Genomic DNA, 16,975 nt, shown 5'->3' with positions numbered 1-16,975 from the left:
CTCTCTATTTAATTTGATTCATTTGTTTGGTTCATCCAGCGGCAACGGAAATGCAAGAGGAGGTAGCACGAGATGCGGCACTATTTCAATCAAAATGAAAAAGGATTAAATGTGTAAGAGAGACAAGCGGCTTTGTAGTAGTTCTAGAATTTGCTGATCTAAACTAATTTGTCCACACAATTGGCCTTAAAGACTCGCGCGATTGATAGCAATTTTATGAATTTTACATTTGTTACTATTTCGTGGAGATATAAATACATACCCTTTGCAGCAACAATATTGATATTCTATCCCATATTATAATCATTTTCTTGCGACATATGATTATTACGTAATGACGAGATGCTTCTGTATCATTTGCTTCCTTTGTTATTGACGTTACATTGCCCTATTTGACTATGAATAATGATATGATGTGCTTAGTCTTTGATTGCTTTTGTATAGTGCTTCAGTCTTTTAATTGCATCATGAAAATGAAGAGCATTAAAGTGCATATTATGTGAAAACGACACAACTTTTATTCCTCGATAGACCCAAACAAATCCACAGTGGTGGTTAGAAAGTAAAACTCGAGATAACTCATTTGTAACTTTTAATTTATTTTATAATAAAGGAAAATACATTTGAATTTTATTAAGAATTGTTGCATTTTGGCACTTGAAAATAAAATAGTGCGTCGTTCCTATGCGCTTCTCAACAAAATCTTTGTAGCTAATTTTTGTCACAGAAGTTACCAGAGTTTGCAAATTAAGAGCGAAGCATTTGTCCAGAATTTCTTCCAACTAATGTATATTGTCGTCCATCATAAAAGAGCACAAAAAGATTCACAAAAGAATGACGTTAATTTCATTTCAATGAAAATTCACAACTCTGGCTTTCACTTAATGACTTTTGTTTCACTTTCCCGCTATACAAATCCTTGGCGTAGCATAGCCACGCCAAAGAACAAAACCTTCCAATATCAGTGTCATAAGTTAACATTATTTGGTATGCGATCAATCAATTACAATTCAGTTAAATCACCGCTGGAAAACTCACAATGCGGGTTTATTTCCCTCGTGCTGATAATGTGCGTTGAAAATACTAGTTAGTTTTAAGCACTCACAGGATCCTTTTTTAATGAAGAAGATTTTAACAATTTGCATCATTTGCTTTGCTCATTTTGAACTTACAACTACTACTAGCTAATCAATATTTTGTGATAAACTTCAGGTAGATAAATGGGATTTGAGGACAATCTGATGCCAATACACCACTGGCGGGACATACTTTCAAAATTGAATTCTTTAGCTGTGGTTGCATGGACACCCAATCTAAAATCCGAGAGGGATCAACGTCCGTATAAAGATTTTTATAATCTCGCATTTAAATATGAATTTATCTCCACCATACTCCACCTTTATTATTAACAAACTTGTCGGTCAATAGAAATCCACTGCACAGGTCAACAAATTCTGTTTTAGTATTTAGAGAGAGAGAGAGAGAGAGAGAGAAAAAGAGAGAGAAGAGAGGAGCGACAGAGAACTTGTCCGTCGCCGCGTTAAGAACACGATAGAAAAATAACAAGCAATATCTCTAATGCGTCTCGCCTAATAAAAATAAATCTGAACGTATTAAAAGATTAAAAACTACATTATTTTTCTCCATTGTTGACAATGTTCATTGACGTCAGGTAAAAAATAATTTGTAAAGCCAATGGAAAGCAACAAATTTAATCCTAATTGGAGTCGAGAGACCTCTCAGCAAATACTGACATATCCGCGCGCAGCCGATTTTCAATTCCAAGTCCGCGTATTTAAGAGTGCTGGGGGGTTGTCGGGAGTTGCAACAGGCAAACCACACATTCATACAAGAATCAATCGCTAGGCAATTGGACCACAAACTTTGCTATTCAGCAGCCGTTTTTAATTTAACTGTTCCCAATCCAGCTGTTAGCCCTGCCGAGCGGTCGGCCAGGGCTGTTCGTTGAGAGTTATTTGATATTATAGCTCTTAACCAAATCGAACACTTGAACAAACATCCATATCGAGCAAATTTTGAAGAATTCGGTTTAAACGTAAAACGCTCTGTGCTTCCCCATCAGAAGTGAGTGGGAATGACAGATCAAATGCCAGACAAAAAGTTCTGCTTGCTAGGTTAATAATACGTTACAAAGCTTTTAAACCCGCCGCGCAGTTGCCGTACAAACATCACCGGCTCGAGACAGACGTGTCAAATTTTTTACTATCGCCTGGCGAGGCAAAGTTTTCACAAAGGGTCTGTCCTCGGCGGCAACCACGGGCGGCGACTTTAAAATACAAGTTATTCAAATTGGTCCACCGTAACTGTCAAATTATAAAAACCAATTACACAACAGCACTCTTATTCCATCTTTACCAGCCACATCGCCCCCAGCACTGACAATTTTCTCTTTTTCTGTCAGTCGGAGAAATAAAACCGATCCACGAAGAAGCAATCCACTCGCACTTGGGGATCGATTGAACAAGTTTGATATCTCCATCTGCTTTAGTTTCACGAGTGGATCAGTAAAAAATTTGGCTTGCTCACCGTGCGCTTTCGTGACATGCACCGAATGTGACAAAACATGACAATTAGACATTGCTCAATGTAAACTGTTGATTCTTTTCAATAATTGCTTTCTTTCCACCTTGGAAATATATTCGATTTCAAAAAGTAGTTACCGAGTGCTAAACCAGTGAGCGCACTACTACAAAGTTGAATCGAAGTCTTTTGTAATTAAATATATGCTTAACTAATTGTAATTATTGGAGCCAGCTAGTGAAACGGCCACTGCATTATAAGATGCAACACTTTTTCTTCTTGCTGCCACCTCTCGTTCTTTTTCTCTTGTCCTTCCCCCGGCGTTCCTTCTGTAAGACCAAAAACATTTTTTTTTTCATATAAACACCAACACAAGTGTTCTGCTTACATCTTTGCGAATCTCTCGGACTAATGTGTAAAATGCATCATCTACGCCCATGCGAGTTTTGGCTGATGTTTCAACAAAAGGAATTCCATACTGCTTGGCCACCTCTCTTGCTTGCACCATGTCTACTGCACGCATTGGCAAATCACATTTGTTGCCCACCACTGCAATGACAGACAAAGATTACACAATGTTTTTATGAACAAAGTGGAAAAACAATCATCCAATAAAAACGTAAGGTATTTTGAGGTAACTTGATCAGAAGGAATTTTTTCAATTTTCAGTGCGCTTCGAGTGCTTAGGAACAACTTGAGGTTATTTTCAAAAATTATAAGCGGCACTAAACAATTATAATCTGTGTGACCAATGTATTTTATAGGTTATTGTGCAACAGTTTGTTCAATTTTGTGACATTATTGAGAAAGCTATAATGTTGCGTAATGTATATTCAAGTTCTTATGTGTATGGTTGGGAATATGAGATTTTTAAACACGCCAGTTTCTCGAAAGCTCTGGATTCCAAATAGATGGCTGTGGAACCAATCTAGACAGCTATTTTACGTTTAATAGATTGCAACAAATGTACAATTCAGATTGCCTAACTGGTTTATTTTTAATGCTTTTAAGCAAAATAATCATCACAAGATTTCAGAATCTTATTTAGTGTGAAACGCTACAAAACTTTAGAAATGACTACATAGCTTAACACATGATTAAGTAATAACATGAAACAAAAAAATGAGTCTTTAAATAAAATATACAATATTAATTACTGGTAAAACTCTATTTACCAATATGTTCCTGAATTAAAAAAAGGAGATTTTAAGACAGAATTATTACTTTACAGACTTTCTTAGTAAATTTTAAATTAAAAAAAACTCCATATATTTTCCTATTTTCTTGTAAAAATAGCAGGTTTCACAAGGAACTTATTCTGTCCTTAAAACCACCTGAATAATGATGTTTGTGAAAAATAAAAAGAATTCCTACAATTTAAACCATTTCTTTTGAAGTTCTAAAACGGCTTAACAGAAAATTTGAGCGGGTTGTGGTAGTCTCCAGAAGGTTTTGGGCCTTAAGACAGTTGAAGCTGGTTAAAGAATAGTTAAAAAAAACTTTGTGATTAATGCTCATTTGGTGTATGAAACTATATCACACGCACAGAAAATATTTGATCGTCTTACAATCCTAACCCTATAAATGTGTTGCTTGTACCATTTTCTCTCGTCACTCAATAATTATCAATATTTTCGATTCATGACTTGAATCAAAACTAAATTACTTCTTTCCTGATACTTACAAACCATGGGTACTTCCTCGGCATCTTTGACTCTCTTGATCTGCTCCCGGTACATGCTAATATCTTCAAATGACTTGGCATTGTTGACTGCAAAAACTAGCAGGAAGCCCTCGCCTGTTCGCATGTACTGATCTCTCATGGCACTGGAAACACACAGGAGTTGGCATTGAGGCACCACTAAAAACGGCAAGACTTAGGATCAACCTGTATTCTTCTTGACCTGCCGTGTCGAGAATGTCTAGGAGACACGTCTCCCCGTCAATCACCACTTGCTTTCTGTAAGAGTCTTCAATGGTGGGGTCATATTCATCTACAAAGCTGCAAATTTGTTTCGTGAGACAAATATACGAAAGGGAAAAATCCCTTATGCACTACTTACTGGTTTTGGATCAACTGAATGGTCAAGGCACTTTTGCCAACGCCACCAGCTATAACAGAAAACACATTTTTTCGTTTATTGGCGTCTTAAACCAGGAAATAGAACGAACGTTAATTGCGGAAACTGTCCGACAAGGAACAAAGATTTTTTGTTTGATGTTTTTGGAGCGCAAGGAGGAAAAATTCTCAAAATTCTGAATTAGAGTGCAATTTTAACAGCGCGTGCTACTGTAGTAGATATTAGCATGCAAATGCACCGCAGCACGTATGACACGGCAGCCAAATATGAGTCATACCTCTCAGCTAAGCACCGCCACCGCACATGATATGAGCGATTCCATCATGCTATTTAAATGCCCGCATTTTCAGCATTGAATAACGCATAAAAACGAGCGTAATAGACGAAAAATATGAAATAAAGGGAGCTATTCTCGTCGAGTGGGTAACACAGGTGGATAATCGACTTTTTCTCACCTCCTACGACGACCAGCTTGTATTCTGTCATCTTGAACCTGCTATATTCCTGTGGCAACAAAAACAATCACGGTGACAGCAACCTGCAGGATTTCGAGTGGGTGTGGTTCTGGTGTCGGCTCAGGCCAGCATCGGGCCGCTCGGGGCTGTGTCGCCGACCTTGAAGGCTGCGACCACCAACCGCGGCCACCGGGGATGTTGAGCGAGAGGACGTTCACCTGAGCTGCAGCCCAAGGGTCGTGCGGGGCACTCGGGAGCAGGTCGAGTGCTCGCGAGATGCGGTGGGGCCGTCGAGCGGGCTGCTTTTCGGCGCGTGCGTCTCCAATTCGACCGAGCGGACCGCGGGATTCGGCCTACGAGTGGTTTGGCTCGATTCCGGGGACGCTGCAGCTCGGCCGGACGGGACTCTCGGCCGGAATCGAGTGTAGAATTACGCTCTTGTTTATTACGGGCGCCCGCAGAATAAAAATGGCCACACTTGTTCTTTAGCGGTGTTGTACAGATGGCGCTGGTAGGACAGGCTAGCGGGGGAGGGAGGCGCCAGTCCAAGGGGAAACCAGGGGAGAGAGCACCAAATGACGTCACTGACGTCAAGAATTTGCAGGTGGGTCCCAGCCGGCTCAGTTGCAGTGGCGGGAAAGGATATTCGGGAACACAAACACAGACAAGACAGACCGCGGCGACTGGACAGGGTGCAGAGGTAACTGAGCGCTTGCGGTCAGATTTTAGGCATCATATTTCGCACCGAGGGGAGAGCTTCTACATCATACATATAAACAGCCACTGTGTAAAATTTTACGCATTCTATGAAGAATGTAGATACTTTCGTTTCATTTTATATTTTCGTTTGATTCTAAAATTTATACAAGCTGCCTAGGGGGAAATTAATTAATAACGTATTATGTTACGGTAAGAAATCAAGAATCGATGGAAAAAACTCAAAGATTTCATAATTTATGCTCAATATGTATGTAATGACGAATTTTACCAAATAATAAATAAATTTTGGAGTATTTACATTTTTCCTAAAATTGCAGTTGTCAATAATTATTTATTATTATCTGAATATACATTATAAATGGCTACGAATATGTATTATAAGAATAATTTATCATAGTCACTTTAGCAAGATATAAAAGTAAAAAATAATGTATTGAAGTGAGCAAAATAATTATTTACATATACGTGCAATATTTCACATTGATTTATTTGTATCCACAAGTTTTATGAATACAAAAGCAATTTTTGTCTTAGCTTCCAACTATGAACACTATGGACACCGATGATTCAGATTTTCCTGTTAGACGAAATGATTCACCAACTAACTCGTCTAGCAGCTTTTTCATGGCACCGCCACCCCCTCAACCAAGGAATAGAGTTACTTTTGGGACAGCTCCCCAATATTTCAACGCCTCCAATATTCTAAACTTTCATCCTAGCAATGCTGATAACAGGCAAGATTTTTTTAACACAATAATCCACTACATTTTGATCAATCGAAGTAACAGAAAATAATAATGTTTCAAATTTTTGTACAGTGATGTTGATGAGGAGGAAGGCAGCAGCAACATTTCTATTGATGATATTCACATCATGGTGCCAAATAGAGCAGCCCCTGTCCGAAACCCTCGAGACCGTCAAGAATCTGATGATGACGATGATGATGACAGTGACGAACAGATGGATGTAGATTCCCATGAGGTTTGAACAATATTTTGAGTAATTACAAAATAAAAAAAAACGATTGGTAAATATTTTAGGTTGTGACAAGTATTTTTTGGAAAGGTAGCAAGTTAGGTGCAGCAGTTTACAACGCTGAGACATCTGAGGTATTTGATCTTTTAAAATTTGTTCTATTATCATTTACTTCTCAATTATTTTGAGCGCAACTTTCTGATTTAAAAGACGTTTGCTGTCATTTTCATTGCAGGTGTCTATTTTAGCCGACTTGCTGGATTTGGCTCCACAATTTACTATCACTAAATCGTTACTTCTGCAGACCAACCCCAGGTAATATTTGGTTTGAGTGATGGTGCTGTAAGAGACGAGTTTCAAAATTAAAAATTTTCAGCCAACTTGTTACTTGTGCTCGCCTTTCTGAGACATTTGTCACCATCTTGAAAGAATACTGTGGCCCAGATCTGGACGCAGCTCCAAAGCGTTGCTACTTGAATCTGCTCTCCAGCAGCGAATACAGTGTGTCATATTTTCACATAAAGTTTTTAGGAAATTTATACACTTATTTTATGCAGAGCATGAATTTATTAAAAGCAGAATTCTGGCAATGCGACTGCCTTCAGAACCTGAGGCCAGCAAGCAAAACGACGAGTCTCACTTGCATTACATCCACTCGCTGATCGACCTGAACAACGACTGCTCTGTGTACGCCTTCGGCGCCCTTTTGAAGTTCCTTGACAAAAGCTGGGCTAACTTGAACCTAGAGGCTAGGGACCAGGTAGCACCGATTGTTGCTGTGAAAAAAATCTCTCTGTAAAAAAATTTTGATTAGTCTTCACAATAGTTATATTTTCATGTGAATATTCTAAACAGAGTAGACAACGTTTGCATCGACCTCGACACGTTCACTGCGCTGCAGATTTTTTCCAACCATAGCGTTCATGGAGTTGGAAGAGGAAAATCTACTGTGGTATCTGAAGGCCTCAGCTTATTCGCATTGTTCAACAGGTGCAAATCAACATTGGGTTGCAGAGCAATGAGGTAAGGTTTGGTTCTTCTTTTTAAATAATTTCAGTAAAACCATTTTAATTGTAGGATGATGATGCTGAAACCCACAAACAACTTTACAGTTTTGAATGAAAGGCAGGACGTCATTGAATTCTGCAACCAAACAAATAACAAGAGCTTTGTGACGCAAATCTTGGATCACATGAGAAACGTGAAGGGAGTGCTGGTAATTATTGCACGTGATTTATAAATGCAATACAGTAGGTTTTATCTTTGATGATTTTTAGAGAATCCTGACTAAACTGAAGGCAGCTCAGCCAACTGTGAAAGACTGGAAAAGCCTTGTCAAGGTAACATGTAAATAATTTGGACTTGATTTTTATTTTGAATCAGACTGTGTATCACGTTGTTGCCATTGGCGAGCTCTGTGGCTCAAGAGCGGACGATTGCGCCATTTTCCAGAAGGCATGGTCAAATTAAATTAATCATTAGGCAAATGCAACAGTTTTCTCAACTTTTCAAGCAGATTTCTGACTGCCTGAGTGATGATTTGTACAGAGTTGGACAGTCCATCAATACCATCATGGATATGAATGAATCAGAGAAGACGAAGCGGTTTGTCGTCCGTGCTGGCGTTGATGCGTACTTGGACAAAAGTATGGGTGAAATGAACCATTGGCAATTTTGTAGACCGAGCAATATCAATTGTCAGAAAAACAGGAGTACAGCAACATGCAAGATTTGCTGTCCAGTGTCGCAGAGCATGAACTGGCCAATTTGCCAGCCTACATTTCAGAGTGCACTGTCAACTATATCCCAGAAATGGGCTTCATGCTGGCAATCCCACTCTGGTCCCCCAACTTAGAGGAAAAGGATCTTGAGATTCCTGACTTGCACTTTCTTGTAAATTTAATATAGAAATTATTTGATAACTTTTATAAATTAATTAATCGTTTGTTTACCACACAGTTCATTTCTGATATGGTTGCTCATTACAAAACAGCGCGTTGCAAAGGTGAGTATTTTTAATTTTTAAAAACTAAAACTATTCAAAAAGCCATTAGAATTGGATCGAGTTCTTGGAGATGTATTGACGCACATCATGGAAAAAGAAACTGAGATCATGGTGAGGCTGATTCAGTTTGTCGAGAAGAAAATCCATTCGATCACAGAAATCATGGATTTGTTGGCGGAATTTGATTGGTATGTTTTCACAACGCTAGTAAAAATGCTTCAAATTTAATCCATCTCTCATTTCAGTCTGACAGCAATGGCTGCTGTTGCTCAGGAAAACAATTATGTCCGGCCTGTCTTGACCAAAGACCGTGTGATGGATGTAAAAGACGGGAGGCACCCTCTGCAAGAGCTCTGTGTGTCTGATTACGTTCCAAATGATATCGAAGCTAGCGAGAAAGTTGCAAGAATGAAGATTCTGACTGGACCCAATGCCAGTGGGAAAAGTGTGTACCTGAAACAGGTACCTGATTTAGAATTAAAAGTCTTTAATTATTTTGTCAGTCAAGCGCTGCACTAATAAATGCATGAACTATGACATCACAAATATCTATAAACAGCAGTATTAATGACAGTTGACAGTATTTATAAAGGCTTTTATCACGTGATATTGCAAGTTTTTTTTAAGTAACATTCGTCACACTTTACTAATATATATTTTTGAGGTTGCTCTGATCTCCTACATGGCTCATATTGGAAGCTTCGTCCCAGCAACCAGTGCTAAAATAAGCTTATTCAGCGAGATTTTCACCAGAATTAAAACTGTTGAGTCTGTGTCCTCCACCCTCTCCGCTTTTATGATTGACTTGCGCCAGGTAAGATTTCTTGCAAAAAAAAAACAAAGATATTTATGCGTGATTATCTCTATGGATGTGATTATTAGAAAAAAGCTATTATTATCACCACTTGAGAATTTCCAAATAAATACACTTTAATATAGATGGCCCTTGCGCTTCAATGCTCATCACCAAACTCATTGATTGTCATTGATGAGTTCGGGAAAGGAACGTCTGAGCTAGATGGATTGGCATTACTCGCTGCGAGTCTCAATAATTTGCTGAAGAGGAAGGAAAAGTGCCCATTGGTCCTGATCTCCACGCACTTCCACAGCGTTGCTGATCTTCTTACAGATCAAAGCACTCCCATTTTTCAAAAGCTGGTAAAGATTTTACGCAAATAAAAGCAGTAGAATGAACGAATTCTTTATTTAGATCTAATCAGGAAAAGTATTTGTAACCATAAAAATTATCTTTTCAGACTTTAGACCATTTGTGCAATGACAGAGAAGTGATTTACTTGCATAAATTGAAAGAGGGAGGTGTGAACAGCAGCTTTGCACACCAGGTTGCTAAAGCTGCAGGAATTAATTCGTCAATCATCAGACGAGCTGTTGACGTAAGAAGTGGAGCAAATAAAGTGCAGACTTATTGAGTTAGTTTCCTTTGCATCATTGCAGGTGTTGGAAGCAATGCGCCAGAATACACTGCCAAAAGAGATGGATATGGCGCCTCCTGATTTTGGCCACGGCAAAAGTCGCGAGGAAGTTGAAAGGTGGTTTTATCGCATTTACTACTTTGTTCTACTATGAAAAGTGTTTTGTTTTCAGACAGCGCCAAAATTTCATGAGGTACATGACCACCCCTGACGACGACCTATCGCAAATGAATCCAGATGAGTATTTTAGTTTGGTGAAAAACATTTGATTAAGCTTATTTGGTCAGAGTCCAAAACTGCTGGATAAGTTGTTAATTTGTTAATGATACACAAAGACAATGTCTGAAATTTATTACAGTATAGCTTTATTAACTGTAGTGATTAAAAATACATCAGCATTTTAATATTTACACTTTTCTCTCAAAATCATGATCCAACATAAATATGATGATTTAGGGTGTTTGGTATTTTTATTAATTTTCATTCACATTTAAAATTTGTTGAATTCTCTTTTCCGCTAGGGAAAAAAGTAGTTTAAACATCGTACCAACATTAACATAAGAGTCTTTGCAACTGAGTAAATAAAGAGTTCTATCATTTCCTAAGAGTACGGCACACACAATGGCAGAAGATACAACTTGAACAGAGTTTAATCTCTCATATAATATATAACCTCTTTCTTTTTCCACATTAAAAACAATTAATAAGCATTCTCAATAAGTAATTTGTAGTTTGATATGGCCGCAGGTTTTCAACTTGATGTTTGCTTTTTAAATTATAATTAAGTATATTTTTAACCACTTTGAATTTATATTAAACTTCATAACAATAGAGCTGCTACATCTTAGTAACCATTGGATAATTTAAGAAGTCTACCGCTTTGTTTTCCTCTCTTTTGAGTAGTAGTCAATAATAAAAAGAGATTCACTCTACAGTAATAAAAAGCTTTCCTCTTGCATACAAGAACATTCATTATTGCCTTTTACAACTTAGTTAAATGACAATTACATCTCGTTGAGGCGAACATTCTTTTAGTTAGTCAGGAGTCTTTTCCAGTGTATATAAATATCGCAGAGTCGAGGGGGTTTTCATACAACAATTTCGTGTAACGAGAGCGGACAGGTGTCATTTATATCAATTTCAGCGGCTTAAAAAGGGGGAAAGGGGCGTAAAATATAACAACACAACCGAGCTCGATCCTTAATTTAGCAATTAAGTATCCGTGTCAATTATGTACAAAGTAGCAGAGAAAACTATTTGTGTCACATCACTCCTATGGTCCCATTTTGCTAAAATAATCCGAGCGTTCTTTTTCATTGCCGAGCACTGCACATTAAAAAATACCGAGATCTCGAATCAAAGTGATGGTTCAGCTTGATTTGTCAAAATGCCATTTCCCCCCCGGTTCACTTTTGGTCGGGATGAGAGGATAGGATGAGATTGAGACAGAGAGATGAGATCTGGAAATAATGACGGAGCCGATTATTCCCTTTAAACGGATCTTTCAAGGAAAGTGAAGGGGTTGCGAAATTGAGGAGTGGAAAAATGGCACTTTGAGGCATCTTTGTCAGCCGACAAGAGTGGAGCGATGGAAGAATTTTCGAATTGAAACTGTTCACGGCTTAATGGTGAGCGTGACGACGGAGCCGGTGGCGTGTTTGAGGATGGCGACGGCCTCGTGGTGCGTCAGCCCCTCCAGCGAGACGTTGTCCACGGCGACGATTTGGTCGCCGCGCCGAATGGCGCCGGAGGTGGCGGCGGCGCCGCTCTCAAACACGGTCTTGACGAAGATGGGCAAGTCGCCGTGCGGAGAGCCGTGCCCGCCGACGATGCTGAAGCCGAGGCCGTCCGGCCCGCGGGCCAGCCGCACCTCGCGGCACGCTAGCGGGGGCGGAGGGGTGGCAACGGAAGCGGCGGCAGCGATGGACGAGGCGGTCGGCAGGGGCGGAATGGGAGGGGGCGTTAGTCTGTCCAGCGGAGGCTCTTCAGGCTCCAACCTAGGGTCAAAATCCTGATTAATACGGCTGTCGATTGTGCCGGCTTGGGGATGCGCGCGCGGGGCATTAGGGGGTTAATGAGCTTGTTAGGTCATGCGATTTTTCAGTTGCCACTGGAAATACCCCAGACAGTCACGTTAACCCCGATGACAAAGCAAAAACAGCACTCTCCTGCGCATTCTGAGCAAGGAGGGCGGGAATACAAAAAGGGCTGCCACCACGGAGATAGAGAAAAAAAAGGGAAAAAAGACGGACGTGATCAATACTGCTGAAAAGAAAGGGAAGAAAAGGCAGAGCGCCTTGCTGGTTCATTGTCAGCGAAAAATCAAACTCACCTCTATGTTTATTTCCTGTTGTTAGCATGAAACAAAGAGAGACCATCATCCTTTTTAGTATCTCTTTTCAAGACGAAAGGGCGCACCAGTTTTTTTTTTAATACATTGCAGTCGAGGAGGGAGGCATGCTGAATGTGGATAATTTGGCCATTATTGTATCCCTCTCAAAGCCATTTTCAAAAGGCTGTGAGAGAGCGTGGACGTGACGGGGAGTGGAATTAAGAAACGGACGTTTTTATGTTTTAAAAAATGCACTTTTTAATCGACGGAATGGTTCCAAAAATACTGAACTCCTTTACAATTAGCCTACATATACAAAACTACTGGTTCTTTAACTAGATAGAGATAGATATAGAAAGAGAACTCGAGAGAGACACATATACATGCACAATATTGCGTCGCACTTTTTAATCAGATCTAATACACACAATAAATTACTCTTTTAATTCTTATTCAGTGAGAACATTGGCGTATCATTTTTATTTGCATTTCTTTAACCACTTCTAACACATTTAACCATTCAAGAATCAAAAAGGATGTGCGGGGGTGTATAATATAATATATACTATTTATATATCAATTTTATTTGATAATACCGCCTATTTGTGTGTACGCGCAGCGTGTGTATAAATGCAGTAATAGATAGCAATGATAAAAACGTGAGAAAAAGTTCTTTAGCTGCACTGATGGAGGGTCAGGTGCTGTGGAACCGACTTTGCTTGCGCCGTCTCATTGACAGGGTGCGGGCAAGCGACCTAAGGAAGCTTGGAGTCTTGCCGAGCCCCGAAGCGGAGCGGGTTGGCGCTGGCGGTTGCGGTGCTACAGGGTTAGAAGGGGGCAAGAAGACAGGGTCGGGGTCCACCACAGTCATCTCCGTGCTTTTTAATACAGTGATCGATTAAATAATGTCAGTTGAGAGCAGGCAGGAGGAAAACTGAAGGCTTCAACGCGTTCAGCTTTCCTCGCAATCAGAGTGCAGAGAATTTCATAGGCAATCCCAAACCAAAGCCTGAGAGCGGCTTGTTTACACCAACCAGAGCAAAATTCTAACCAGGCTCAACGCGCTAAAAAGCAAATGTACTCACTTGTCAGTGCCGTTGGCAGCACCACCTTTCCGCGCGGGTTTCAAGCGGCCGAGCTTCATGTTAACTTTGCCGGCCACCGTTTTCAAGACGGCGGCAGCTTCTTCTTGTGAGGCACTCTTTAGGTCTTGACCGTTGACTGCCAGGATCTGGTCGCCCTTCATCAAGCGACCGTCAGCTTCCGCAGTACCGCCGTGCACCTGCAGCCGATCATTCAATGTCTGTATTTTTTTTCAACAAACGCTCAAGAGCCTTACCACGTCGGAAATGAACACACCAGTGCCGTTCTTGCGGCCAACTATGCTGAGACCCAATCCCTTGCCGGGCTTCTTGACCAATTCAACGTCCAATGCATCGTACCGGTCTTCCTCCTTGGCAGCTTCTTCACGTAGCACCACCATTTTTACCTACAAGAGGAAGGATTAATATTTTTGTCAATTTGTCCTGTATTTTCCCGGATAATTCACCTTAGCTGGAGTTTGTCTGAGAACGGTTAACGCTTTGGTATGTGTGATACTCCTAAAGTCTTCTGTGTTCACCTCCAAAATTTGATCACCAGGTCGAAGGCGTCCGTCCTTGGCAGCAGCACCGTCAGGGTAAACTTCGTGGATGATGATTGCCGACTGTTGAAGAAAACACGTTTCAAATAAAACAATGCCGATGGTATCAACCGTCATTTTACCAAAAGGGTGTCCGAACCGCCGACAATGCTAAGGCCGAGACCCATTTTGTCCTTGTTGACCTCGATAGTGGTTTCCTTGCCGGGCTTAATAGGACAGGTGGCGGGGTCCGCTGGGGGCTCAGGTGGTTCCTCTGTATTGCGCAAATGCGGCGATTTCGGGCGCGAGTTCATGGTTGCCATTGCAGGCGAGATGGATCCGCGCAGCGGCGACGCCGACGGAGTCGAAGGTGAGCGTGACGTCGTGACAGGTAGGTGCGACGGTTTCGACGGCAAGGATGCGGAATTCGTTGAGAAGTAGACGGACGACGATTTAGAACCTATCACGTGCATTTCGCGTTAATTTCTGATCAAAATCAATATTGATTCTAAGCAAATAAAAATTTAAGTAGAAAGGCATAAAGCAGTAAAAATTTTCTATCGCATATAAGGTTTACAGCGATATGAATGCAAAACATGACAGCCGAATTGGTGCAAATAACCTATTCATAAATTTGCTTTTTATCTGCAGTCAGAAAGGATTCTCCCAAAGGAGTGGAGAAAAATCTGATAATTTAAGAGTTAAAATAAAATAACAATACTCACGTCAATTTCATGCAAGGCGCGCAGCGAGCGTCGGCAGATTGGTTGTTTGTTTTGCAAAGCGCAACAAACCAGATAACACACGAGGCAACAAATAAAAAAACAGAAAGAGAAAAGTTCACGTATAAATGAAAATGCAAAGGCAAATTGGTCTGACTGGGTTTGCAGTCCAGACACAACGGAGCAAGAGAGTGGCAGTTTTCAGACGAGTGGAGCACGAACTGCAGTGGCTGAATTTTAATCGGCGCGAGCCCTCGAGAACTCGGCGAAAATGGAGCGGCGCGCGCGACAGAGAAGTGACAAAAGCGATCAAACATAAAAGCTGCTCATCGTCCCATCTCGCGTGATCAAAATTTTTGCTCAAGCGCAACTCCAGACTGTGCAACAAATCTCACACGTGGCGAAAAAAACCTTTCTTCAAAATTACAAGATGCACTCGAGATTACCTGCTGCGATTGCTCCAGTCTCTGAACCCTGCCACAAAATGGGACCAGTTTTCGCAATTAATTCAATTTTACTACTCGAATATATAGTATAATTTAACTACACAGTTATGGTATGTAGATTGAATCGATTTGCTCCAAATCTTATCTAAATAGGCGTGGCAGCATCGATAAAATTTGAAATCTGAAAAAGGTTTCCCATGCAGATGGCTTTGAACAAGACAATCCAGAGAAAGTACATGCCCAGATCCCAAAAAGGTACTTTCAAATTCTTCCAAATGACACCGAGATTTGCAAAAAGGGGATTCAAAATAGATCATTCAAATCTTTGGAGACACAGACCTGGTTTGGTTTCTTTTTTGTTGGGGCTGCACACAACCAGGGTGACGACACCTTCGGTTCTCTTCAGCAAGGCAGCGGCCTGAAACGCAAAGTCGGGTTTTCCGATCAGCACACTGCTTTTCAATCGAGTTTTCCGAAAGGCAGTAATCAAATCAGCCAGCAGGCGACAGCAAATAAACTTACAGAATCGTAATTGTAACCCACGAGCGTGTCTTTGTTGACCTGGAGAATCATGTCTCCGACGGTGATTCCGCCCTGAAAAGAAACACCGCTGCTTCAACACAAGAAATAAAAGTTTGGAAACGAAATGAGAGAACTGAAAATCTTGAGACAGAGAACCTTAAACCCAACACAGCATTCACAGAGAAAATGAAGCTTTAACAGAGTTTTGTGTATATGTAATTTAGCGTATATCAACAAGCACTTGTTCTCAGAATTTGAAACCAGTTGAATCATCTTGTCTTTTGAAAGTTTTCAAATTAAATATTTACAAAGGAGAGCTCTTTGACGAGAACACAGAAAGAGAGAGAGAGAGAGAGAGAGAGAGAAGCCGTTTCTGGCACAGACTGATAAAAAATGTTGTTGCCTGAAAAATTAAAAAAAGCGATCGAGTTACCTGTTCAGCTGCACTTCCCTCCTGGAGGTCAGAGATAAAAATACCCTGCCCGACTTCGGCATGTTTTCCTTCAATGATCATGATGCCCAGGCCTTGGGGGCCCTGCAAAAACGACGCATCGTCTCATTACTATGCACCCGCAGCTGCTGCTCCCAGTGCCCGCGCGTCCTTATCAGCCATCCAGCGCATTTTCCTCCTTATCACAAGCCACCCACCCCAGGGCAAGCCGAAAGCGAAAGTCGCACTCGCTCGCTGTCGTGTCATTATCGTTATTAAAGAGATCCATCCGAGTCTGCGCGAGCGGTGAAAATGAGGTCGCAATGAAGTAGTGCAGCTTTGCCCACCTTGACCTACGCCCCTAATTAATTAGCACCCCGCTCCGAGGAAGGAACAAAGAGAGAGATAGAGTAGCCGTTCGGCCGAGTGAAAACGCGTAATTAAGGCAGGAAATTCGAGGGCTGGCTGAGGAAGCTCGTCTTTTTTCTGACGTAAAAGCAGGCCCGTCATTTGAAAAGAGAATAAAAAATTAAAAAAAGAAAAATGGGATAAATTTATTCCAATTTTATGAGTCCTGCATTTACGGAATTTCCGATGACATCAAATGTACAGCAAAACGAGAAACAGGTTTGAAAAGAAAATTATACATCATTCTCGACGCACAGAAATATCGTGTCGGACATGCGAAAAAT

The 16,975-nt window shown here is 40.8% G+C and overlaps 3 protein-coding genes across 19 annotated transcripts in view; 1 reads left to right on the top strand and 2 right to left on the bottom strand.

Annotated features, from left to right (window-relative positions):
* Window positions 1–579: 579 nt before the first annotated feature.
* Ras85D (ras-like protein 1) lies at window positions 580–5,220 on the bottom strand. Its single transcript, XM_065484727.1, has 6 exons — window positions 5,078–5,220; window positions 4,605–4,653; window positions 4,430–4,543; window positions 4,226–4,368; window positions 2,930–3,090; window positions 580–2,870 (listed from the first exon to the last, which is right to left on the bottom strand). Exons 1-6 carry the CDS (start codon window positions 5,106–5,108, stop codon window positions 2,796–2,798), a joined length of 573 nt encoding a protein of 190 aa, XP_065340799.1. The 5' UTR covers window positions 5,109–5,220; the 3' UTR covers window positions 580–2,795.
* Window positions 5,221–5,579: 359 nt separating this feature from the next.
* LOC135940052 (mutS protein homolog 5-like) lies at window positions 5,580–10,614 on the top strand. Of its 2 annotated transcripts, XM_065484717.1 has the most exons (21): window positions 5,580–5,777; window positions 6,332–6,531; window positions 6,616–6,778; window positions 6,838–6,906; window positions 7,008–7,087; window positions 7,149–7,273; window positions 7,330–7,567; window positions 7,628–7,795; window positions 7,850–7,988; window positions 8,050–8,112; window positions 8,156–8,227; window positions 8,289–8,418; window positions 8,475–8,665; window positions 8,732–8,777; window positions 8,827–8,965; window positions 9,023–9,239; window positions 9,442–9,591; window positions 9,717–9,935; window positions 10,034–10,171; window positions 10,233–10,327; window positions 10,383–10,614. In XM_065484717.1, exons 1-21 carry the CDS (start codon window positions 5,580–5,582, stop codon window positions 10,477–10,479), a joined length of 2,937 nt encoding a protein of 978 aa, XP_065340789.1. In that variant the 3' UTR covers window positions 10,480–10,614. The 2 variants fall into 2 exon arrangements, with proteins under 2 accessions (XP_065340789.1, XP_065340790.1); XM_065484718.1 differs by lacking the exon at window positions 8,156–8,227.
* Window positions 10,615–10,677: 63 nt separating this feature from the next.
* The window catches only part of LOC135940050 (multiple PDZ domain protein-like), a 110,964-nt gene continuing 104,666 nt past the window's right edge, over window positions 10,678–16,975 (bottom strand). For 10 of the 16 annotated variants that reach the window (XM_065484699.1, XM_065484706.1, XM_065484704.1 and 7 more), the window contains 8 exons: window positions 16,287–16,388; window positions 15,854–15,925; window positions 15,671–15,749; window positions 14,307–14,623; window positions 14,092–14,247; window positions 13,882–14,031; window positions 13,628–13,824; window positions 10,678–12,207 (listed from right to left, as the gene is read on the bottom strand). In XM_065484699.1, coding sequence (XP_065340771.1) covers window positions 11,826–12,207; window positions 13,628–13,824; window positions 13,882–14,031; window positions 14,092–14,247; window positions 14,307–14,623; window positions 15,671–15,749; window positions 15,854–15,925; window positions 16,287–16,388 — 1,455 coding nt within the window. In that variant the 3' untranslated portion in view covers window positions 10,678–11,825. Of the gene's footprint in view, window positions 12,208–12,542; window positions 12,558–12,774; window positions 13,421–13,627; window positions 13,825–13,881; window positions 14,032–14,091; window positions 14,248–14,306; window positions 14,624–15,670; window positions 15,750–15,853; window positions 15,926–16,286; window positions 16,389–16,975 lie in introns of those variants that run through there. The other 6 variants (XM_065484707.1, XM_065484710.1, XM_065484713.1 and 3 more) reach the window with 5 other exon arrangements.

This window comes from Cloeon dipterum, chromosome 3, assembly GCF_949628265.1.
Source record: "Cloeon dipterum chromosome 3, ieCloDipt1.1, whole genome shotgun sequence".
Taxonomy (NCBI): domain Eukaryota; kingdom Metazoa; phylum Arthropoda; class Insecta; order Ephemeroptera; family Baetidae; genus Cloeon; species Cloeon dipterum.
The sequence above is the reverse complement of the archived record's forward strand: the minus strand, read 5'-3'. Positions and strand labels throughout refer to the sequence as shown.